This window comes from Neophocaena asiaeorientalis, unplaced genomic scaffold (genome assembly GCF_003031525.2).
Source record: "Neophocaena asiaeorientalis asiaeorientalis breed wild unplaced genomic scaffold, Neophocaena_asiaeorientalis_V1.1 scaffold345, whole genome shotgun sequence".
Taxonomy (NCBI): domain Eukaryota; kingdom Metazoa; phylum Chordata; class Mammalia; order Artiodactyla; family Phocoenidae; genus Neophocaena; species Neophocaena asiaeorientalis.
In genome coordinates, this window is record NW_020175181.1 from 1,053,913 (window position 1) to 1,078,869 (window position 24,957).

The 24,957-nt window shown below is 44.5% G+C and overlaps 1 protein-coding gene across 2 annotated transcripts in view; it reads left to right on the forward strand.

Moving 5' to 3' along the window:
• Positions 1-24,957, forward strand: part of IFT172 (intraflagellar transport 172) — a 39,327-nt gene that overhangs the window by 11,813 nt on the left and 2,557 nt on the right. For both annotated transcript variants that reach the window (XM_024764542.1, XM_024764541.1), the window contains exons 15-40: positions 1,359-1,471; positions 2,454-2,621; positions 8,234-8,370; positions 8,603-8,710; positions 12,603-12,687; positions 12,974-13,066; positions 13,644-13,721; positions 13,959-14,207; positions 14,388-14,466; positions 14,666-14,786; positions 14,979-15,123; positions 16,167-16,256; positions 16,848-16,945; positions 17,122-17,257; positions 17,342-17,458; positions 17,798-17,940; positions 19,533-19,626; positions 19,788-19,852; positions 20,045-20,225; positions 20,469-20,578; positions 20,700-20,829; positions 23,364-23,462; positions 23,667-23,776; positions 23,906-23,969; positions 24,060-24,146; positions 24,440-24,556. In XM_024764542.1, coding sequence (XP_024620310.1) covers positions 1,359-1,471; positions 2,454-2,621; positions 8,234-8,370; positions 8,603-8,710; positions 12,603-12,687; positions 12,974-13,066; positions 13,644-13,721; positions 13,959-14,207; positions 14,388-14,466; positions 14,666-14,786; positions 14,979-15,123; positions 16,167-16,256; positions 16,848-16,945; positions 17,122-17,257; positions 17,342-17,458; positions 17,798-17,940; positions 19,533-19,626; positions 19,788-19,852; positions 20,045-20,225; positions 20,469-20,578; positions 20,700-20,829; positions 23,364-23,462; positions 23,667-23,776; positions 23,906-23,969; positions 24,060-24,146; positions 24,440-24,556 — 3,017 coding nt within the window. The remainder of the gene's footprint in view (positions 1-1,358; positions 1,472-2,453; positions 2,622-8,233; positions 8,371-8,602; positions 8,711-12,602; positions 12,688-12,973; positions 13,067-13,643; positions 13,722-13,958; positions 14,208-14,387; positions 14,467-14,665; positions 14,787-14,978; positions 15,124-16,166; positions 16,257-16,847; positions 16,946-17,121; positions 17,258-17,341; positions 17,459-17,797; positions 17,941-19,532; positions 19,627-19,787; positions 19,853-20,044; positions 20,226-20,468; positions 20,579-20,699; positions 20,830-23,363; positions 23,463-23,666; positions 23,777-23,905; positions 23,970-24,059; positions 24,147-24,439; positions 24,557-24,957) is intronic.

The following is a 24,957-nucleotide window of genomic DNA, read 5'->3' on the forward strand; positions in this document are numbered from 1 at the left end:
AAAAAAAAAAAAAAAAAAAGAAATCCCTCCCTACTCCCTCCTGTATTTTGGCATTTAAAATTTTGATTTTTACCATGTGGGTAGGAATCTAATTTTATTTTTTTTCCATATGTTTAACCATTGCTCGAAAGTCCATTCTTCGCTCACTAGTATGTAATGTCATCTCTCATAAATCAGGTTTCCATATACATATGGGTCTGTTCTTAAGATATTTTTACATTTCATGAACTTTCTATTTCACATGAAGTTGCTGAGCTCAGAAATGTAAGTGTCTATAATAGAAATAATAATACAGTCCAGTGGCTTAAGTTCTAAGTTCCAGTGGCCTAAGTTCTCTCAGCAGTAATGAGCTGTGAGATTTTGGACAAGTCACCTCTCTCTGTAGGTCTTATCTTCAATGTACATTGACAGAGTTCTTCTTTTAACCATTTTGGGTCATCGACCCCTTTGAGTATCTAATTAAAAGCATAGATCCTTTCCCAGAAAAATATCTACATGCATAATTTTGTGTGTAATTTCAGGGTGCTCACAGAAATAGGGTCCCCACAGCTCTAGCATTCTATGGTTGTACTTATAATCAGGGCATTAAAACATGGATTTATCATTTTGCTTTTTAATTAAAGGAAAATTCATTTTTAAGTTGGTCTTCCCAGTAGTGGACATCTGCTGGCATTTGGTCTTCAGCTTAAGCGTAGGTAACAAAAGCAGGCACATTGCTTGTTGATAATGTATATCAATAAGACCTGTGAATGGGCTTTGTTCAAGAGACTCCCTGAAAGCACCCTAGCCAACTCTGAGTGGTCTGTTCTAAACATGATTGTTTCTTATATTGCCTACGAAATTCAGACCAAACTAATATTCATCGTCTGCACTGACCAGCCTAACTTTAGTTAGAGGTTCCTCCTATTTTGTCTGTGTGCCTTCACCACTCTTTGTCCCTAAGTGTTCTTATATCACTGCCACTCAGATATGCAGGTAACTCCTTGGAGCACGTATGATCACCAGGGTCATTTCGTTCATCAGCTTTCTGTCACTGGTGTGTTTGCTCTGATTGTGGTTCATCATGAGAACAGAAGCCAGTTGCTCCATAGTTCTGACCTGCTCTGAGACAACTCCAAGAGTCCCAGAGAGGAATCACATTTCTTGATGAGTCTGGATCTTTTGAGTTAATAACTGCAGAGTTAAACAAAACCTCTATAATTTTAGAAGAAATACAGCATCTTAGCAAAGTTATGTAGTACTGCCCATTTACATTCCTGAGTGACATTCTCTAGACTAATGCAACATTCTTAAAGCCAGGCTTTCACAGGCCACCCCATGCCTTGTATGTGATTAACCCTGTTTCCTTTACTCTCTAGTGGACCTGATTGGTGGCTACAACATTGGCACCATCAGCCATGAGAGCCGTGTGGATTGGCTGGAACTTAACGAGACTGGGCACAAGCTTCTCTTCAGGGACCGGAAACTTCGTGTGAGGAGGGTTGCTAAGGCCTTAGCCATAGACTGGTCCATAGAGGATGTGGTACTAGCTGCCAGCAGGGACTGTGGGAGGCAGGATAGGACATAATTTCTTGGGGCTATGCCATTAGCATAGCAAAAGGCACAGAAGAATCAACATTCTTTGTATCTGCTATCACCACCCATCCCATTTTACCCTTCAGGAGACTGTGTCATGATGGCACCGAAGTCAAGAGAGGAATTTGGGAGTTGATGTCTCTCTTACTATTCACAAATCTGTGCCCTCATGAAACATCCTTATGCCTGCATTCCTCTTCCTCACGCCTAGCTGACCTTAACCCACACCTACTGCTCCAGTGCTCTTCAGCTACACTTATCTGATGGCACTGAAGCTGGCTTGAGGACAGTCTCCCCCTAGCCCCTTATTGATTCTGATCTCAATATGGTACCACCAAAGAGTTAAACCTCAGGGGCAAAAGGGACTCTCCGGTGATTTTTTGTTTCATTTTCATTGTGATGCGAAAGCCATCACAAATTTCCAGACCATTTAATTTGACTGGTGCCCTTACTTTTGTAATCCAGGCTGGTAACTCTGGCCCAGAGTTATTCTAAGAATGAAAGTCTGGGACTTCCCTGGCGGTCCACTGGTTAAGACTCTGCACTTCCACTGCAGGGGGTGCAGGTTCGATCCCTGGTCAGGAACTAAGATCCCACATGCCTTTCAGTGCAGCCAAAAAAAGTCTGACCTTCACCTAACTTAAATTCCTAGGGTGTAGACCTTTGCTCTTTTGATCATCTCTTATTTGGCCAGAGTCAGAATATGTCAACTCAGCATAAACTTGAAGGGTTTATGGTTGAAGATGAGTAAGCTTTGAAATTCAGCATGTACGTGACTGGTGGGTTAGCTCACCACATTTCGCCATTAGGAAAATTGTCAAGATGAGAAGACACCCATATCTCCTTTTAATTGTGCTATCTACTTCTTCCTCCTTCAGTTGCACCTATATGATATTGAAAGCTGCTCTAAGACAATGATCCTCAACTTCTGCTCCTACGTGCAATGGGTCCCAGGAAGTGATGTGCTGGTAGCTCAGAACCGAAACAACCTGTGTGTGTGGTACAACATTGAGGCACCTGAGAGAGTCACCATGTCCTCTATCAGGGTATGTTGACATCAGGGCACTTCAGCCATAGAGTTGAGCTGATTAATTAGAACCCTGAGTAGGCTCTGAAGTCTGCTTGGTTTCTCTGCCCACCACCCATAATCTCTTTAATGGAGTTGGCAGGTGACGCTTAGACTCCTTCGCACAGTGGACCAGGCCCCAGAGCCATACTTGTTCAGATTCCTGACATTATATTAGACCCTTGGAGTATGGGTCTCTATTATAGTGGGAATTCACCAAGTCATAACATGGAGTTCCCTTAGGCTGGAAGATCCCCAACAGGAGGAATAGTTCCATATCACCTCCTTGTGTGCTGATTCTCTGGTACAAAAGCCATTCATAGTTCCATTTTTTTAAGACTGCTGATCAGACCCTCTCTCCTATCCCATAACAACGTCACACACACAAGTAATATTCCAAAATCCGGGAGGAGCCTATGCAAACAGAGAAAAGAGGCCCCTATGGTAGGCTAGGATGACTGGTGTGGGTGTGGGTAGAGCACTTGATACTTCCTTTTTGTTCTTTCTATATCTCTTTTTTTCTCCTTTTTTGCCTCATTTTAGACTGATTAAGATTGAGTTTTTGTTGGGGGGTTGTCCTTTCCTAAATACTCTTTTTTTAACTTTTTTTGGTTTGAAGGTTATACATCCTATTTCTATAGCAGTTACCCTTAAAAGTTCGCCATGTATTTAAATTAACAAAGTCTAAAGTTAATCAGCATCTAACCGCCCCCCCCTGCACTGCAAACAATACAAGGACCCTAAAAGATTAAATGGGATTACCTCCCCTTTGCCACTGTTGTCTAGTATTTTGGTTCCTTTCTGTTATCCCCAAAGTTAGACATTATTATTTTATACACACAGAATTTGTATAGATTTACCGTCATAGTGCCAGTTTCTCTGTTCAACTTTTCCTTTTTCATTGCTGATCTTCTCTCTGGAGTTACTTTTCTTCCTCTTCTTGAAGAATATCATTTTAGAAGTTTCTTTTTGAATTTTATTTTATTTTTTATACAGCAGGTTCTTACTAGTCATCCATTTTATACATATTAGTGTATACATGTCAATCCCAATCTCGCAATTCATCACACACACACACCCCACTTTTCCCCCTTGGTGTCCATACGTTTGTTCTCTACATCTGTGTCTCTATTTCTGCCCTGAAAACCGGTTCATCTGTGCCAATTTTCTAGGTTCCACATGTATGCGTTAATATACAATATTTGTTTTTCTCTTTCTGACTTACTTCACTCTGTATGACAGTCTCTAGATCCATCCACGTCTCTACAAATGACCCAGTTTCGTTCCTTTTTATGGCTAATATTCCATTGTATATATATACCACATCTTCTTTAATCCATTCGTCTGTCGATGGGCGTTTAGGTTGCTTCCATGACCTGGCTATTGTAAATAGTGCTGCAATGAACACTGGGGTGCATGTGTCTTTTGCCATTATAGTTTTCTCTGGGTATATGCCCAGTAGTGGGATTGCTGGATCATATGGTAATTCTGTTTTTAGTTTTCTAAGGAACTTCCATACTGAAATTTGTCTCTAGGTATTTTTTTATTTCCTCTGATTTCTTCAGTGATCTCTTGGTTATTTAGTAACGTATTGATTAGCCTCCATGTGTTTGTGCTTTTTACTTCTTTTTCCCTGTAATTGATTTCTAATCTCATAGCTTTGTGGTCAGAAAAGATGCTTGATATGATTTCAGTTTTCTTAAATTTACTGAGGCTTGATTTGTGACCCAATATGTGATCTATCCTGGAGAATGTTCCTTGTGCACTTGAGAAGAAAGTGTAATCTGTTTTTGGATGGAATGTCCTATAAATATCAATTAAATCTATCTGGTCTATTGTGTCATTTAAAACTTCTGTTTCCTTATTAATTTTCTGTCTGGATGACCTGTCCATTGGTGTAAGTGAGCTATTAAAGTCCCCCACTGTTACTGTGTTACTGTTGATTTCCTCTTTTATAGCTGTTAGTTGCCTTATGTATTGAGGTGCTCCTATGTTGGGTGCATTTATATTTATAATTGTTATATCTTCTTCTTGGATTGATCCCTTGATCATTATGTAGTGTCCTTCCTTGTCTCTTGTAACATTCTTTAAAGTCTATTTTATCTGATATGAGTATTGCTACTCCAGCTTTCTTTTGATTTCCATTTGCATGGAATATCTTTCTCCATCCCCTCCCTTTCAGTCTGTATGTGTCCCTAGGTCTGAAGTGTGGGTCTCTTGTACACAGCATATATATGGGTCTTGTTTTTGTATCCATTCAGCCAGTCTGTTTCTTTTGGTTGGAGCATTTAATCCATTCACATTTAAGGTAGTATCAATATGTATGTTCCTATTACCATTTTCTGAATTGTTATGAGTTTGTTTTTGTAGGTCCTTTTCTTCTCTTGTGTTTGCCACTTAGAGAAGTTCCTTTAGCATTTGTTGTAGAGCTGGTTTGATGGTGCTGAATTCTCTTAGCTTTTGCTTGTCTGTAAAGCTTTTGATTTCTCCATTGAATCTGAATGAGTTCCTTGCTGGGTAGAGTAATCTTGGTTGTAGGTTCTTCCCTTTCATCACTTTAAATATATCGTGCCACTCCCTTCTGGCTTGTAGAGTTTCTGCTGAGAAATCAGCTGTTAACCTTATGGGAGTTGCCTTGTATGTTATTTGTCATTTTTCCCTTGTTGCTTTCAATAATTTTTCTTTGTCTTTAATTTTTGTCAGTTTGATTAGTATGTGTCTCGGCATGTTTCTCCTGGGGTTTAATCTGCCTGGGACTCTCTGCACTTCCTGGACTTGGGTGGCTATTTCCTTTCCCATGTTAGGGAAGTTTTCGACTATAATCTCTTCAAATATTTTCTCGGGTTCTTTCTCTCTCTTTTCTCTTTCTGGGACCCCTATAATGCGAATGTTGCTGCATTTAATGTTATCCCAGAAGTCTCTTAGGCTGTCTTCATTTCTTTTCATTCTTTTTTTCTTTATTCTGTTCTGTGGCAGTGAATTCCACCATTCTGTCTTCCTGATCACTTATCCATTCTTCTGCCTCAGTTATTCTGCTATTGATTCCTTCTAGTGTATTTTTCATTTCAGTTATTGTATTCATCTCTGTTTGTTCTTTAATTCTTCTAGGTCTTTGTTAAACATCTCTTTCATCTTCTTGATCTTTGCCTCCATTCTTTTTCTGAGGTCCTGGATCATCTTCACTATCATTATTCTGAATTCTTTTTCTGGAAGGTTGCCTATCTCCACTTCATTTAGTTGTTTTTCTGGGGTTTTATCTTGTTCCTTCATCTGGTACAAAGTCCTCTGACTTTTCATTCTGTCTATATTTCTGTGAATGTGGTTTTTAGTTTCCTGCGGAATTGTAGTTCTTGCTTCTACTGTCTGCCCTCTGGTGGATGAGGCTATCCTACAAATTTTTTTTTGCGGTACGTGGGCCTCTCCCGCTGCGGAGCACAGGCTCCGGACGTGCAGGCTCAGTGGCCATGGCTCACGGGCCCAGCCGCTCTGCGGCCTGTGGGATCTTCCCGGACCGGGGCATGAACCCGTGTCCCCTGCATTGGCAGGCAGACTCTGAACCACTGCGCCACCAGGAAAGCCCTAGTGAAAGTCTTTTGATGATAAACGTTCAGGTTTTGATTATCTGAAAATGTTTTTATTTAGAGCTTTGCTCTTGAAAGATACTTGGACTCAGTACTGAATTCTAGATTTTTATTTGACTGTGTTGGGTCTTCGTTGCTGTGCATGGGCTTTCTCTAGTTGCGGCGAGTGGGGGCTACTCTTCGTTGCAGTGCACGGGCCTCTCATTGCAGTGGCTTCTCTTTGTTGCGGAGCATGGGCTCTAGGTGCGTGGGCTGCAGTAGTTGTGGTGCTTGGGCTTCAGTAGTTGTGGCACGTGGACTTCAGTAGTTGTGGCACATGGGCTCAGTAGCTGTGGCTCACAGGCTCTAGAGCGCAGGCTCAGGAGTTGTGGCACGCAGGCTCAGTAGTTGTGGCGCACGGGCTTAGTTGCTCCACGGCATGTGAAATCTTCCCAGACCAGGGCTTGAACCTGTGTCCCCTGCATTGGCAGGCAGATTCTTAACCCCTGCACCACCAGGAAGTCCCCCCTGGTCTAGATTGACAGTTATTTTTTCTTAGCCTTTTGCAAATATTGTCCCATTGATTGACTTCTTTTGTTCTGACAAGATTATTAATAGTCCTTTCTATGTAGGTGATCTGTCTTTTCTCTCTGGTTGCTTTTAAAATCTTTTTTTAGGCATGTTGAAATTTTACCACAGTGTGTCTAGCTATAAATTTCTTTTTATTTATCCTACTTGTTATATATTGTGCTACCTGTAATTGTGAGTACACATATTTCTATCAGTCTTGGAAATTTCCCAACCATAATCTCTTTAAACATTGCTTCTTCTATCATATTCTCCAGTCTCTCCATCGAAACTCTAATTAGATGTATGTTAGATTTCTTGTTCTGTCTTCTGTACCTTTTTAACCTGTCTTTCATATTTCCTTTCTCCTTCTCACTCCATGCTACATTCTGGATAATTTCTTAAGATACATCTTTTAGTTCATTAATTCATTTTCATCATTGTCTAATCTGCTATTTAAGCCATCTATTGAGTTTTTTACTTCAAAAATTAAAATTTTCATAAGGTTTTATTTGGTTCTTTCTCCAACGTGACTGACCATTTTTGATAGTCTCTTGTCCCTTGCTTAATTTTTCATTTCATCTTTTAGGTCTTTAAACATCTCACACATAATTATTTTATATATCATAACTGTCTTTTTTCATAACTATTGTTTTTGATATCTGAGACCCATGGAGGTCTAAAACTGTTACTTATAGGTATTGTTTACTCATTTAACTTTTTGGTTAACTGTTTGTTAACTTATATTTTGGTAGTTTTTTATTGTGAGCTCATGTTACATTGAATGTAATCTTTTGGAATCCTGAGGGCCTCAAATAGGCATGTTTTCCTCCAGAGATGATTTGTGTTTGCCTCTGCAGGAATCAGGCATATTAATGACCTGTACCCCTTTGGTTCCCTTTACTGAAGAGAGGATCCCCATTATTCTCCTAATACTGTGTTTGCCTTCAGGGCAACTGTATTCTTCCTACTTGCTCACCTTCCATTTTTTCCTGCTTATGTTTTTTCGGTTTTAGCTTACTGACCTCTTTCTCTCTTGCTTTCTTTTTGTGGGGACGGGGGGAGGGAGTAGGAAGCATTCCTAGTGGTTTCTTCAGTTGAACCCAGCAATACATTAAGAAGTATGTTCAAGTTGAATTTTAACAGGAGGGCCTTTAAGAATACCGAGAAATAATACTGCTGGCAGTACTGCTGGCCGTAGCAGAAGTGGATGTCACACTTTGTCAACTTATCCCTAGCCATTAGTGCCATCATAGCTATGAGTGTACTTTAACCCAAGGATATTACCATATATAGGGAATTTTTATCTGCCTAAGAGAAACTAAATGTTAGAAAAACAGGGGCCACTGTAATTCCCTCAGTGTACGAGCAGTAGGGTTGAATGAGGGTGGGTCTTTTCTGCAGTTGAGTCAGTGGAAATGCTAACTTGGAATTCTGGTGGGATGGGGGTGTTGAATTTTTACAGGGTGATGTTGTAGGTCTGGAGCGGGGCGGGGGAAAGACCGAGGTGATGGTGACTGAAGGTGTGACTACAGTTGCCTACACACTGGATGAGGGCCTTATTGAGTTTGGAACAGCTATTGATGACGGCAACTACACCAGGTGAGGGGCTAGACTGGTAACCAGCAAGGTGGTGGGAAATTCTGGTTCTGAGGACCTGGGATGGGTAGTAAAACTGACCATGTCTAAAAAGAACGTGGTGTCCTGGGAGGAGATTAGACAAAGAGGACAAACAATTGCCTGCCCCCCTCCTCTCCTGTCCCATCGCTAGTATTCCTCGGTGTCTTCCTGACCCTGGACTCATTCCTTGTGCTTTGCTTCCTTCCCTCTCCAGGGCAGCAGCCTTCTTGGAGACTCTGGAAATGACCCCAGAAACAGAGGCAATGTGGAAAACCTTGAGTAAGCTGTCACTGGAAGCAAGGCAGCTACACATTGCTGAGAGGTGAGTTGGGCTGTAGAACCAAGGTGCCAGGCAGCTAGGAGGGAGGGATGGCCATGCAGGTATCTTCCCCGTGGGCTGCTCCTCCCCAGTGTTAAGGCAGCACTTCCCTTCCCATGCCAACAGATGTCATAGAACCCTTCCGTGGTACAGTTATTCCAAACATCCTCCCATCCTAGATTATGAGCATGTCTTTTATTTATTTTTTTCTAAATTTTTATTGGACTATAGTTGCTTTACAATGTTGTGTTAGTTTCTTGCTGTACAGCAAAGTGAATCAGTCATATATATATATACTCTTTTAGATTTCTTTCCCATTTTGGGTAACCACAGAACATTGAGTAGAGTTCCCTGTGCTATGCAGTAAGTTCTCATTAGTTATCTATTTTATACATAGTAGTGTATATATGTCAGTCCCAATCTCCCAGTTCATCCCACCCTTCCTTCCCCACTTGGTAGTCATAAGTTTGTTCTCTACATCTGTGACTCTATTTCTGCTTTGCAAGTAATTTCATCTCTACCATTTTTCTAGATTCCACATATAAGCAATATTGTACGATATTTGTTTTTCTGAGTTACTTCACATAAGGGTGTGTCTTTTATTGTTGTCATTCCCCAATCTTGTAACTAGGTGCCCCTTCAAAGTTTTTAATACTCATACCCTACAATCCACGTGTTGATCTGTATATTCCAGGTGTTGTATAGGAGTGTAATTTATAGGACAAACATGGGACTCCAGACTCTCTGATTTCAAATCTTGGCTCCATTTACCAGCTGTGTAACTTGAAAGACATTAACTTAACCTTCCCAAGCCTTGGTTTCTCCATTTGCTCTATGAAATGGGGATGATAACAGAATTTACCTTGCAGGATGGTAAAGAAAAATGGCAGTGGTAGTGGAGAGCAAATAAGAGGACCTGTGTGAAGAGCACAGGTTGGAAGTGCTCTTTAAAGGTCAGCTGCTGCTATTTTGCCGAGGAGTCATCCTTGGTCCCTTTTTTCCCATCCCCTCACAGCTAGACTCTCAGCAAGTCCTAGGGACACTGATCCAGGGTCTTCAAAACATATCCTGAAAATTAATGCACAGAAATCTCTTGCATTCCTATACACTAACAGTGAAAAATCAGAAAGAGAAATTAAGGAAACACTCCCATTTACCACTGCAACAAAAAGAATAAAATACCTAGGAATAAACCTACCTAAGGAGACGAAAGACTTGTATGCAGAAAACTGTAAGACACTGATGAAAGAAATCAAAGAGTATACAAACAGATGGAGAGATATACCATGTTCTTGAATTGGAAGAATCAACATTGTGAAAATGACTATACTACCCAGAGCCATCTACAGATTCAATATAATCCGTATCAAACTACCAATGGCATTTTTCACAGAGCTAGAACAAAAAAATTTACAGTTTGTATGGAAACACAAAAGACCCCAAATAGCCAAAGCAATCTTCAGAAAGAAAAACGGAGCTGGAGAAATCAGGCTCCCTGACCTCAGACTATACTACAAAGTTACAGTAATCAAGACAGTATGGTACTGGCACAGAAACAGAAATATAGATCAGTGGAACAGGATAGAAAGCCCAGAGATAAACCCACACACAAATGGTCACCTTATCTTTGACAAAGGAGGCAAGAATATACAGTGGAGAAAAGACAGTCTCTTCAATAAGTGGTGCTGGGAAAACTTCACAGCTACATGTAAAAGAATGAAATCAGAACACTTCCTAACACCATACACAAAAATAACTCAAGATAGATTAAAGACCTAAATGTAAGGCCAGACACTATAAAACTCTTAGAGGAAAACTTAGGCAGAACACTCTGACATAAATCACAGCAAGATCCTTTTTGACCCACCTCCTAGAGAAATGGAAATAAAAACAAAAATAAACAAATGGGACCTAATGAAACTTAAAAGCTTTTGCACAGCAGAGGAAACCGTAAAGAAGACAAAAAGACAACCCTCACAATGGGAGAAAATATTTGTGAACAAAGCAACTGACAAAGGATTAATCTCCAAGATATACAAGCAGCTCATGCAGCTCAATATCAAAAAAACAAACAACCCAATCCAAAAGTGGGCAGAAGACCTAAATAGATACTTCTCCAAAGGAGATATACAGATTGCCAACAAACACATGAAAGGATGCTCAACATCACTAATCATTAGAGAAATGCAAATCAAAACCACAATGAGGTATCACCTCACACCAGTCAGAATGGCCATCATCAAAAAATCTAGAAACAATAAATGCTGGAGAACGTGTGGAGAAAAGGGAACCCTCCTGCACTGTTGGTGGGAGTGTAAATTGATAAGTCACTATGGAGAACAGTATGGAGGTTCCTTAAAAAACTAAAAATAGAACTACCCTGCGACCCAGCAATCCCACTACTGGGCATATACCCTGAGAAAACCATAATTCAAAAAGAGTCATGTACCACAATGTTCATTGCAGCTCTATTTACAATAGCCAGGACATGGAAGCAACCTAAATGTCCATCAACAGATGAATGGATAAAGAAGATGTGGCACATATATACGATGGAATATTACTCAGCCATAAAAAGGAATGAAACTGAGTTACCTGTAATGAGGTGGATGGACATAGAGTCTGTCATACAGAGTGAAGTAAGTCAGAAAGAGAAAAACAAACACCCTATGCTAACGCACATATTTGGAATCTAAAAAAAAACAATACTGATGAACCTAGTGGCAGGGCAGGAATAAAGACGCAGAGAATGGACTTGAGGACCCAGGGGTGGGGGAAGGGGAAGCTGGGACAAAGTGAGAGAGTAGCATTGACATAGATACACTACTAAATGTAAAATGGATGGCTAGTGGGAAGCCACAGCATAGCACAGGGAGATCAGCTTGATGCTTTGTGACTACCTAGAGGCTTGGGATAGTGAGGGTGGGGGGGAGGCTCAAAAGAGAGGGGATATGGGGATATATGTATACATATAGCTGATTCACTTTGTTGTACAGAAAAAAGTAACAGCATTGTAAAGCAATTATACTCCAATAAAGATAAAAAAAAAAGAAAATGCTAACAGATACAAGTATTTTGTACATGTGTACATGCATATATATATATATGAACACAAAGTCAAATTCTATATGTTAAAAATAAAAAGTGATCCATGTGATTGTAAAAAAAAAAAAAAGTATCCTGAATCTCTTATTTGTTCACCTCTACTGTGTCCACCCTGGAATAGACCACCACCATCTACATGCTGTGTTGCAAAGCCTCTTAATTAGTCTCACTGATACGGTTCTTACACCCCTATGATCCATTCACCCCACAGCAGCTAAGTTTTTAAAAACATAAATTAGATTTATCATTTTCTTGCTCAGAACCTTCCAGTAACTTACTATTGTACTTTGTATAAAACCCAAACTCTTTGCATGTCCTAAGGCCCCTGCTTTCTTCTCATATCGGGTACTTGCCCATTAGTCTCCAGCCGCACTGGCGTCCTTTTGTCCCTTTGAGCGTGCCAAGCTCACTCCTGCCTTAGGGCCTTTACACTAGCTTTTCTCTCTGCCTGGAATAATTTTTCTCCATCTTGTCATGATTGGCTCTTTCTTGTATTAAGGTCTCAGCTCAGATGTCAGCTCCCCAAACAGGTCTTCTCTGGCTACCAACTTAAGGAGTCCCCTTAGTTTTATTTTCCATTCTTTCAAATAATCTTTGTTTATTTGTTTACTAATTGTTTCCACTAGAAAGTAAGTTCCCTAAGAGCTGGGCCCTCATCTGTCTTATCCCTTTTGTGTCCCCAGTGGCAAGAACAGTTTCTGGCATATAATAGATGCTCAGTATATCTACTGAACCAATGAATTAATGATGATTCTATTATAATATTACTGTCATCGCTTCCATACTATAGGTGCTTTTCTGCTTTGGGCCATGTAGCAAAAGCTCGATTCCTACGTGAGACCAATGAGATTGCAGATCAAGTGTCTCGGGAATATGCAAGTATTCTCCTGATTCGTTCAGTCTTTCAAGCTGAGATTTCTCCTGGTACTCAGCCCCACGACTCTTAGCTTTCCAGCCATGGCTAACTTCCTCTACCCTGCCCCCCACACCTCTACCTTCAAGTCAGACCATATTGGAATTGCTTGCCAAACCTTGAGCCTCTAAGCCCCATGAAGGTTTTCAGCTTCCTAAGCCTTTTAGCCTCCATGTCTCTCTGGCCACACAGACAGAATGGCTCCTGTGGCACCAACAGAATAAGCAGAACCTCCTTTTTCCCCACAGGGTGGAGAAGGAACAGACTTTTATCAGGTCCGAGCACGTCTAGCCATGCTGGAGAAGAACTACAAGCTGGCCGAAATGATCTTCTTAGAACAGGTAACAGGAACAGAAGAACTGGATGGAAGAGGGGATCAGAGAGGGAAAAATAGAGAGGCAAACTCAGGAGGAATGAGCACGGGTCAGCTGGGCTACCAAAGGTCTGGGGAGAACTTTCAGAAAGGTCTATACAGTTCATTTCACTCCTCCATAATTCCCTCCTCTGTGTTAGTTCTTACAATTACTTCTTTCTTTCATAAAAAGTCTGCTGTCTCCCCGTATACTCCAGAGCCTGTCTCTGCAATTCTTGTGCATGGAGGTAGATCCAGATTTTGTGAGGCCCAAAGCTTATACAATTTGAGGAGCCCTCTTTAAGAAAAGTTGCTTTGGAAAAAATAATAATAATAAAAATTTAAAAAAAGAAAAGTTGCTTTGGAAGGAACCTGTGCAAATAAGGTGCCCTGAAGCTTAAGTTTCTTTTAGTTTCATACTAAATTCACCTCTGCTTGTGTATACGTAAAGGATGAGGCTTTCAGTCCACACAGGCTGGCATCTTAGCTGGGCTGAGGAGAGCTTGCTGATTTCTGATTCTCGTATCTTCCTGGTGTCCCTCTTTCCTCTGCCCGGGTTCCCCTAGAACGCTGTTGAGGAGGCCATGGACATGTACCAGGAGCTACATCGTTGGGACGAATGTATCGCTGTGGCTGAGGCCAAGGTACCAGTTCTGTCTTCCCCACAGTTGTTCAGAACTCACTCCCACCAATATCAGAAACCTCCACTTGTCAAGGAGACTGTAGGAACTGCAACAGGGCGGGGGCCGGGACCTGATATGGTGAGGAGTTAGGACATTGGTGACTGGGAGGGTTTCTGTTGTTACAGTGGGATTGGAGAAGCCTGGGAAGCAGCAGGGCAGGAGGGATGTGACTCCTGGTCTTCTCTGTTGCGTGTCCAGGGACACCCAGCCCTAGAGAAGCTGCGCCAGGGTTACTACCAGTGGCTGATGGACACACAGCAAGAGGAGCGAGCAGGCGAACTTCAGGAGAGCCAAGGGGACAGGCTAGCAGCCATCAGCCTCTACCTCAAAGCTGGGCTCCCCGCCAAAGCTGCTCGGCTGGTGCTGACCCGAGAGGAACTGCTGGCCACCACAGAGCTGGTAGAGCACATCACTGCAGCCCTTATCAAGAGCGAACTGTATGAAAGGGTATGGCTGGCTTCCTATTCCTGTCCCTTACCCCCAGGGCTCAGTGCCCTTTTCCTACCCAGAGGGGTCTTGGAGCGCATAGCCCTCCCTGACTGGTGGCTGATTCGTCTCCTTTGGGGGCTGATACTTGACTTTTGTGTAGTAAGGGTATCTTTGTAGTAATATGGAATGTGTTAACAGGCAGGTGATCTCTTTGAGAAGATTCGAAATCCACAGCGGGCCCTGGAGTGCTACTGTAAAGGCAACGCGTTCATGAAAGGTACTAGCCACCCACAGCCCATCCCTCAGTGTTGTGGACTGCGGCCCAAACAGTCCCCCACACCTGTTCTGTGCCTCTGCTCAGGCTGACTGTCTTCAGTGCTCCTCCGTCCCTCCACTTCTCACCTGTATTCCACGCCTCATTTCTCTATCTCACTTTTCCTGAAGTCTGAGCTGAGTGCCCTCTCTGTCTCTGGCAGCGGTGGAGCTGGCTCGATTGGCATTCCCAGTGGAGGTGGTGAGACTAGAGGAGGCGTGGGGGGACCATTTGGTGCAGCAGAAGCAGCTTGATGCGGCCATTAATCACTACATTGAAGCCAGGTGTGGTGGTCTGGGGGTGCAAAGGACATTTGGGCATGAGATGAGAGCTGATGGGGAAAGTAAGGGTGCCAGGGCCTTACTAAAATAAGAGAGATCTCAAAATGTAGGTTGGAGTATGCTTGAGGTTTCCCTTCGCCTCCATCTATTTTCCTCTTTCCTCATACATATTTACACCTTTCCCAACTATGCCAGGTGCTCCATTAAGGCAATTGAGGCTGCCCTGGGTGCCCGCCAGTGGAAGAAGGCAATTTATATATTAGATCTACAGGACCAGAACACTGCGTCCAAATACTATCCTCGTGTGGCCCAACACTATGCGTCTCTGCAGGAGTATGAGGTGAGGGAGAGCCCCTTTCTGCAGCCTAAAGCAATGCAGGACAGGATGAGGAGGAGGGAACCCAGAGCAAGAAGTGTTCCAAATCCTTCTTTCTGGGACCCAACAATGTCACCACCCTGAATGGGAAGAAAGAGGTTTACTTCCCCCATTTCATTCTAACGTAACATAGACCCCTCTCCCAGACATATAAAGCAAGTCTCTAGCTCTCTTCCTGTGCAAGCATGAGTGATGCTTCATGGATAACTCCAACATTAGCAGGTGCAAACTAGTATATACAGGACGGATAAACAGCAAGGTCCTACTGTATAGCACAGGGAACTATATTCAATATCCTGGGATAAACCATAATGGAAAAAAATATGTAAAAGAATATATATATACACGTATAACTGAATCACTTTGCTGTACAGCAGAAATCAACACAACATTGTAAATCAACCACACTTCAATAAAAATTTTTTTAAAATTAAAATTTAAAAAAAAGAATAGGGACTTCCCTGGTGGCGCAGTGGTTAAGAACCTACCTGCCAATGCAGGGGACACGGGTTCGATCCCTGGTCTGGGAAGATCCCACATGCCACGGAGCAACTAAGCCTGTGCACCACAACTACTGAGCCTGCGATCTAGAGCCCACGAGCCACAACTACTGAAGCCCCCGCACCTAGAGCCCATGCTCTGCAACAAAAAAAGCCACCGCAATGAGAAGCCCGCACACAGCAATGAAGACCTAACGCAGCCAAAAATAAATTAATTAAAAAAAAAAAGAATAACTCCAACATAGTTACAGTATAGAATTGCCTTGCATTGCAGAAACATGAGGCCCTCTTAAACTCCCACTGTATTGTCCTCATATTGTTTCAGGCTGGTCTTTTTTCAAAACAGTAGAAAGTCTGAAACACCTGTAGTCGTCTTGTCTTCTCTGTGACTATAGGATAATGGTATCCCAGGCTCTGCTCCATCCCCACTGAGGTTTGTTCTTTCCTCCTACAGGCTGCTTTCACTCTGATGCTCTGACCTTTTGCCTCTGCCTGTCTCAACCACAGATTGCTGAGGAGCTCTACACTAAGGGAGACCGGACGAAAGATGCCATAGACATGTACACCCAGGCTGGCCGCTGGGAGCAAGCCCACAAGGTAGGGAATGGGCGGAGTTCATGAGAAAAGAATTCCACCTTTGTGGTTATGTTGCCACTTTCCTTAGTCTCTGATATACCCACTTCGCTGGGTTCCCTGAAAGCTGAGGAAGAGTACCAAAATACAGTCTGGGTAACTTTGATCCCTAGCCATGGGGAAAGGCAAGGATGAAGAGAGGCCCTTGTTCCCAAACCTGCGATTCTGAACACAGCAGATGGGCTTGGGGGCTAGGGAATCTGAAATACCTCGCTGAAGCTCTAGCCACACTGGTAACCATTCTCGCTTCTGCTCCCAGAGCCCAGTGGGTACAGTAGGAGTAAGGTAGTGGGAACAGGTGCCCCCAGCACAGGGTATCTCTGACCCTCCTGCCTTAGCAGAATGTAATTCTTACTCTGCTCATTATGGACTTGGGATTCCCTGAACTGACTAGGAGAGTGACACTAACCAAACGCCTGTGGTTGTTGGGAAGGTTCAGAGTTCCTGAGAAAACAGGCTCCCTTGAAGCCCCACTTCCCTGTGCGCTCTGCATTTCCCTCTGCTTCCCTTGGGAATTGGTGCCTGAAGCTACCCTGGCTCTGTGTGTCCGCACAGCTGGCAATGAAGTGCATGAGACCAGAAGATGTGTCGGTGCTGTACATCACCCAGGCTCAGGAGATGGAGAAGCAGGGCAAGTACCGTGAGGCTGAAAGGTGAGCCGTGGCCCCAGGGGAGGTGTAGCAGGAGATGGGGCTTCAGGGCTAGAGGGAGGGATGGGGTCTGCAGATACGTGCCCTCTGCCCAGAAGGCAGTGACAGAATCCCTTAGGAACGACTCTAGCAGCAGGAATCTGGGTCTAGGAGGCCGCAGGTATATCTCCTATTCCCAGGCTATATGTGACAGTGGAAGAGCCTGATCTTGCCATCACCATGTTCAAAAAGCACAAGTTATATGATGATATGATCCGCCTAGTAGGGAAGCACCACCCAGATCTCCTCAGCGACACACACCTGCATTTGGGCAAGGTGAGCCCTCCTCCTGCCCCCGCCCATCTCTCCCCCAAACAGGCTCCATCGCCCCCTCTCCCATCCTGATCCACCTCTCCCCAGGAGCTGGAGGCTGAAGGCCGACTACAGGAGGCTGAATATCACTACCTCGAGGCCCAGGAGTGGAAGGCAACAGTGAATATGTACCGGTCCAATGGGCTTTGGGAAGAGGCCTACCGGGTAAGGAGTTCTTACCCTTACTGGATAAGGATGTACAGGGTTCATCCATCCCTCTTTCCCACTCTCAAGTAACTGTCTAATTCTAAACTGGTCATGGGTGTCTTTGAAAAAAGTCCACACCTACGCACAAAATTTCACATACAATTTTAATGGGTTGTGAACGACCTGAAATCCATCCTGGGACCCTAATCAGGTTAATAGACCCTGAAACTTAGCCCTCTTCCTACTGTTCTAGGAGAGGCACCTGATCTTTTTCCAAGCTGAGGTCAGGTCAGAGATGAGAAGGGAGCAGCCATGTACCCCTGTATTGGAGGATTGCCAAGTGGCTTTGCTTTTCAGGTGGCCAAGGCTCACGGAGGAGCTAATGCCCACAAACACGTGGCCTATCTGTGGGCAAAGAGCCTGGGAGGTGAGGCTGCAGTTAGACTGCTCAGTAAGCTGGGACTCCTGGAAGCTGCTCTTGACCATGCTGCTGACAACTGGTGAGGCCCCAAGCCTTCTCTCTGCTGGCCCCATTCCAGACAGAGCCTCTATATAGAGAAAGGAAATTGATGTATAACTGAAAAGCATTTCTAGAGGCTGAAGCAAGAGTGAAGAAGTGTGGTCAGGAGAGATCCTTGGACGAACCCGATAGAGAGGCAAGAATGAATTAGTAACTCTGCTCCTGTTCCCCAGGAGGCTCAGAATGGTGTTTAATCTTTGGCTGTTCTAAGGAGAAAAGTGGAAAGAGAACAGCTTTTAAAGCTAAAATGCACTAAGCCAGTAACTTACTTCTGAGTAACGGAAGTGTGATTCCATTAAATGCAAAATGAACTTTTCTTTCTTTTTTTAAATTAAGTTAAATTAAATTATTAATTTTTTGAAGTGTAGTTGATTTATAATATTAGTTTCAGGTGTCCAACATGGTGATTCGATATTTTTATGAGTTATACTCTATTTAAAGTTATTATATTGGCTATATTTCCTGTGCTGTATAGCGTATTCTTGTAGCTTATTTACTTTATACATAGTAGTCTGTACCTCTTAATCTCCTAGCCCTGTCTTGACCTTCCTCCCTTTCCTCTCGCCACTGGTAACCACTAGTTTGTTCTCTATATCTGTGAGTCTGTTTCTGTTTTGTTATATTCATTTGTTTGTTTTGTTTTTTTAGATTTCACATATAAGTGACAACATACAGTATTTGTCTTTCTCTGTCTGACTTATTTCACTAAGCATAATACCCTCCAGGTCCATCCGTGTTGTTGGAAATGGCAAAATTTCATTTTTTATGGTTGAGTAGTATTCCATTGTATGTATGTACCACATCTTCCTTATTCATTTATCTGTTGATGGACACTTAGGTTGCTTCCATATCTTGGCTGTTGTAAATAGTGCTGCTATGAACATTGGGGTGCATGTATCTTTTCTAATTAGTGTTTTTGTTTTCTTCAGATACATACCCAGGAGTGGAATTGTTGGATCATATGGTAGTTCTGGTTTTTAGTTTTTTGAGGAACCTCCATACTCTTTTCCCTATTGGCTGCACCAAATTCCATTTCCACCAACAGTGCACAAGGGTTCTGTTTTCTTCACATCCTCACCCACATTTGCTATTTGTAGACCTTTTTCGTTGATAGACATTCTTACAGGTGCGAGTTGTTATCTCATTATGGTTTTGACTTGCATTTCTCTGATGATTAGATGATTAGAGCATCTTTTCATGTTGACCATCTGTGTATCCTCATTTGAAAAACGTCTATTCAGGCCTTCTGCCCAAAGTGAGCTTTTCTTAAGTAAATGTTAAGAACACCAGTAGTAATCCTGCATTGAGTCAGACTGCTATGGATAGTTTTACTTGTTTTGGGAAGATTATTTTTCTGCTAGTGTAGACGTGGCTCAGGAGGAGGTGGTCAGAGCACCAGGAGTCATTCCTCCCTGTCAGTGCTGTGCTCTCTGTGCTTCTCTATCATTTCATATTGATTGTCTTTCTTAATCTGTGCCTTTTCCTCCCCTCAATCCTTGCCCTCTGTTTTTCTTTTCCCCTTATAAAAGGAAGTATAGAGTAAGCAAACCTTATCTGCACCTTCCATTTCAGCTCCTTTGAATTTGCTTTTGAACTCTCTCGGCTGGCCCTCAAGCACAAAACCCCTGAGATTCATCTCAGATACGCTATGTACCTGGAGGATGAGGTATGGATGTGATTGTTCTCCATTGCTTTTGACTCTGACCACAGAGCCCTCCTTCCCATCCCCTAGCCCACTGCTGCCAGGCATTCAAACCACCTGTCTCATGGCTGCCTGTGATGCTGATCTCTGTCTCATCCTGTATGGCTGCCTTTCTCTCCGTCTAGGGAAAATTTGAAGAGGCTGAAGCTGAATTCATCAGGGCTGGTAAACCCAAGGAAGCAGTCCTCATGTGAGTTACCCCATAAATTCCTTAATCCTGTCCTCCCAGACTCAGCCCCAGGATCTTTCATTGTCATCTTCACCTTCATCTAAACCTAGTACCAATAAATCTTATACCCCCTCAGTGACATGGCTTTTTGCCTCTCATCGTGGAGGCCTCATTCCTATACTCAGCCTCCTCTCTGTCCTCATCTGGGAGCAGGTTTGTCCATAACCAGGATTGGGAGGCAGCTCAGCGTGTGGCCGAGGCCCACGACCCTGACAGTGTTGCTGAGGTGCTCGTGGGGCAGGCCCGGGGGGCCTTGGAGGAGAAAGACTTCCAGAAAGCAGAAGGGCTGCTGCTTCGGGCCCAGAGACCAGGCCTGGCCCTCAATTACTATAAGGTGGGTCAGCAGATTCAGGGCCATGAGGGCAGGGTGAGAGGATGTGAGAGCCCACAGAGCACTACACTGAGCCCTGGTACTGAGAATGATACAGGAGGTTAACACTGGGGAGGGGGAAGGAGACAAAGAGGAAGGGGAAGAGAAGTCCAAGGACCTAGGGATCAGTGGGCCATGGCACCTGAGTGGCACTGGAAAGCTGTCATGCCTGCCGCTAACTGTCCTGATACCTGGAAATCTGAGCAGGAGGCTGGACTATGGAGCGATGCCCTGCGGATCTGCAAGGACTACGTGCCTGGCCAGCTGGAGGCACTGCAGGAGGAGTATGAGCGGGAAGCTGCCAAGAAGGGGGCCAGGTGTGAAGCCAGGGGACCCGGAAATGTCGGCAGGGCTGGGGGTGGATGGTCAGAAGGTGTGCACAGAATCGGCCACACTGCCCCTCCCCATTCCTGGTCACGAGCACACTCGTCCACACAGGGGCATGGAGGGACTGGTGGAGCAAGCGCGACAGTGGGAGCAGGCTGGAGAATACAGCCGTGCAGTCGACTGTTACCTCAAAGTGCGGGATGCAGGAAGCAGCAGCCTGGTGGAGAAGTGCTGGATGAAGGTGAGGCTGCCACACCTGCCTGGCCCTATGCTTCCAGGCCCCCGTTCACATCCAGCATTCCTTCTCAGACATTCATCTTTTTCCTTCTGTGTCTTTTTGTTTTCAATCAGGTAGCAGGTATCTACTGCGTGCTTGCTAGATGCTAGATCCAGAACCTATGAAGGCTATAAAAAGGGATATAACATAGAACCCGGAGAGCCAGAAATTGGGGGAAGGTAGACTGACATGTGGCTCAATTAGTTAATATCGCACCTTAGTGAAGACTGAAGTGTGTGATTCAAGTAGAGTTCAGAGAAGGGTGAGATCTCTGTGGGCTGGGGTAGGGGAGCCCTTGTGAGGGAGGAGGTAGGCCTGGGATCAAAGCTGGAAGGGCAAATCCAGACCCTGGAGCTGGGCCAGATGGAGGCCATGAAAAAAGCAGAGGCCCCTCGTCTACCCAGCAGCTCCTGAAAAGAAGGCTCTAGGAGATTAAGCCAAGCTAATATGTTTCATCAATTCTACGACAGATTCTTGGTGTCTTTGAGAGGGGGATACATGTATCTTTTAATGATGTGCCTTAGATGCAGGGAAATATGGTATTAGGAGTTATGAAGGGGTGAGATGGATCAGCCCCTGGATAAAATGTTGGTGTGCTGATGCCCCTGCAGAATTTCCCTTAGGTTTGTGAGGCCTTGTAATTGAATAGCCCCTAGAAGTTGGAGGGGAAGGAAGTAGAAAGGACTGAGGACTATTTAAGAGAGTTTAACAGGTTTTAATCAAGTATTAAGCATCTTCTGTATCTTCCTCTGGGGCATTGTTTACTTGGGTCTGTTCACGACTGTACCTTCTTCAGATTAGTCAGAGGGTGGCTTCCTGGATGGGAGCACTTTAAGCCTTGAAGGGTTTGGCAGGTAAAGAAAGAGAGGCAAGGGGCTTCCCCGGCGGCCCAATGGTTAAGACTCTGCCTTCCAGTGCAGTAGGTGTGGGTTCGATCCCTGGTCGGGGAACTAAGATCCCACATGCCGTGGGGTGTGGCCAAAACCTTAAAAAAAGAAAAAAGAAAGAAAGAAAGAGAGGCAAGAATAGGTGGGGGAAGACCAGGAGGATTAGCATAGACTATAGCTAAACTGGACCGTGTGGAAATTAAAATCTGGTGAGGATGTCAGCATCACAGTGCAAACAGAGTGAACTCATGGAACACTTGGGTTTTTAGAATTACTGAGTTTTAGGGTTAGAAGAGGTCTCCAAGGTCATCTAGACCAACACTGTCCAGTAGAAATATAATGCAGGTCACAAAGGTTTAAGTCATACATGTAATTTTAAAATTTCTAGTAGCCCCACATTCAAATAAGTATAAAGAAACAGGTGAAAATAATTATATTCTGTTTAACCCAATATATCGAAACTATTATTTCAACATGCAATCAATATAAAAATTTATCAAGGTATTCTACATTCCTTTTTTCATACTAAAGTCTTTGAAACATTTAAGGTTACAGCACATCGCAGTTGGTACTGGCCACGTGACTAGTGGCTGCTGTTCTGGACAGTACAAACCTAGACTGACCGTCATTTATTTTTTTTTAAAGATTCGATAATTTTTTTAAAATTTATTTTTGGCTGCATTGAGTCTTCATTGCTGCACGCGAGCTTTCTCTAGTTGCGGCGAGCGGGGGCTACTCTTTGTTGCGGTGTGTGGGCTTCTCACTGCAGTGGCTTCTCTTGTTGCGGAGCATGGGCTCTAGGCACGCAGGCTTCAGTAGTTGTGGCTCACGGGCTCAGTAGTTGTGGCTCGCAGGCTCAGTAGTTGTGGCGCACAGGCTTAGTTGCTTCGCGGCATGTGGGATCTTCCCGGACCAGGGCTTGAACCCATGTCCCCTGCATTGGCAGGTGGATTCTTTTTCTTTTTTTTTTTTGCGGTATGCGGGCCTCTCACTGATGCGGCCCCTCCTGCTGTGGAGCACAGGCTCCAGAGGCGCAGGCCCAGCGGCCATGGCTCACGGGCCCGTCCGCTCCACAGCATGTGGGATCTTCCCGGACAGGGGCACGAACCCATGTCCCCTGCATCGGCAGGCGGACTCCCAACCACTGCGCCACCAGGGAAGCCCCGGCAGGCGGATTCTTAACCACTGTGCCACCAGGGAAGCCCTGACCATCACTCTTATGGGTGAAGAAACTGAAGCTCAGAAAAGCCTAAAACAAATAGTTGCAGAATGCCCTGGGCTCCGATTTTAGGGGTTCTTTCTCTGTACCATGCTACCAAGATTCTGTTAGGGACAAAGAACTTGAGAAACCAGTTTGTCAAAGGTGACAGGACCAAATGCAGTGATCTCAGACAGCGATGAATGTCTGAAAGAGGATGAGTTGAGAGGAAGAGATAGGTCCTCTATCGAAAGGCTCTGATGGACCATGAGGCAGGATTTGCCCAAGAGGGCGGAAAGTGAGGGAGAGTGCAAGAAAGTTGGCAACTGGAGGGAATAAAACAGAGCAGGTCGAGGACCCCCCAGCAATATTTGTCTCTCCTACCCATTTCTATCTTCTGTTCAACCACTCAGGCAGCTGAACTCTCCATCAAGTTTCTACCTCCCCAACGCAGTCTGGAAGTAGTTCGGGCTGTGGGACCCCAGCTGATTGGAATTGGAAAGCACAGTGCAGTAAGTAGCGTGCTGGGACTGAATAGAAATAGATTGCCAGGGATGGGTGGAAAGGTGACACCTGCACTCAGGAAGCTGTATGAAGTGGTCTCCTGGCAGACATGGCATGCATTTCTGTTTCCCCAGAGTTCACAGAGAGTTCCCAGAGGGGAGACTGGGGAGGGAGGGGAAAGATGATCTCGTCTCTGACTTTCCACTGTGCAGGCTGCAGAGCTCTATCTGAACCTGGACCTAGTCAAGGAAGCGATCGATGCTTTCATTGAGGGTGAGGAATGGAACAAGGCCAAGCGTGTGGCTAAGGAGTTAGATCCCCGGTAAGTTCATGACCCCTTCTCACTAGAAATTCTCTTTTACTTCCTTTTGTAAAGATTGGGAGAAAGTTCTCATGGGAAGGGTGTGCATCCCAGGACCATGAAGTGCAAGATCTCTGCACATTTTCACAGGTATGAAGACTATGTGGACCAGCATTATAAAGAGTTCCTCAAGAACCAGGGCAAAGTGGACTCGGTGAGATTGGCAGAGTCAGCAGGAGGCAAGCTCAAGAGATTCTCTCTCTCTCTTTCTCCTCGTGTAACTCTCTTTTCAACTGATCCGTAGCTGGTGGGTGTGGATGTGGTGGCTGCTTTGGACCTATATGTGGAGCAGGGCCAGTGGGACAAGTGCATTGAAACAGCTACCAAGCAGGTACTCCTCTCTTCATCCCACTCCCAGCTCTTCTGTGTATTTTTCTGACTCCCCACCTGTCCCAGAGCTGTCTCTCTTACTTCCTCCAAAGCCCAAACCCCAGAGATCCCTAATCAGCGTCAGAGAGCTCAGTCTTCACACTCTGACAGTGGGGTCAGAGGCCTAGCCGGGCCTGGCTTGCATATGCCCTTGGCCACCTAAACAAATCCATGGCCTCAAGTCACCACCCCACCCTCACTGCTTGGTCTTACTGACCCTAACCTCCCCTTGCTTTTCCTGCACCCCTGGAACAGAACTACAAGATTCTGCACAAGTACGTGGCTTTGTATGCGACTCACCTGATCCGAGAGGGTGGCTGTGCCCAGGCACTGGCCCTGTATGTGCAACACGGAGCCCCTGCTAACCCACAGGTATCAGCCAGCTCCTTGGGGTGAATGTTTCCTCAAGGAAATTCTTACCTTCTCCTCAAGAACCACTCACGCCCTCAGGATCTGTTTTCTCAAAGGATTCTTTCATTAGAGATCATCGTCCCCAGAGACCCCACCCAGCCTCTTCAGGAATATACAGCCTCTCTAGAGGATTCACCTTTGGAAGGAACACCCAACAACCTCCCCGTGCTCTTAGCTAACACGCAGGGAACAGTCTTTCAGAGATGACCCGCACACACCTCTAGGGCCTTCCTAACTTCCTCCAGAGCGAGCACCGCTCTCCTATCTGAACATCACAGCTCTCTGGACACTGTCACCCCGTTAACAGTGTGACGGCACATTCACAGTCCCACATTTGCCCACACCCACAGAGCACCAGATAG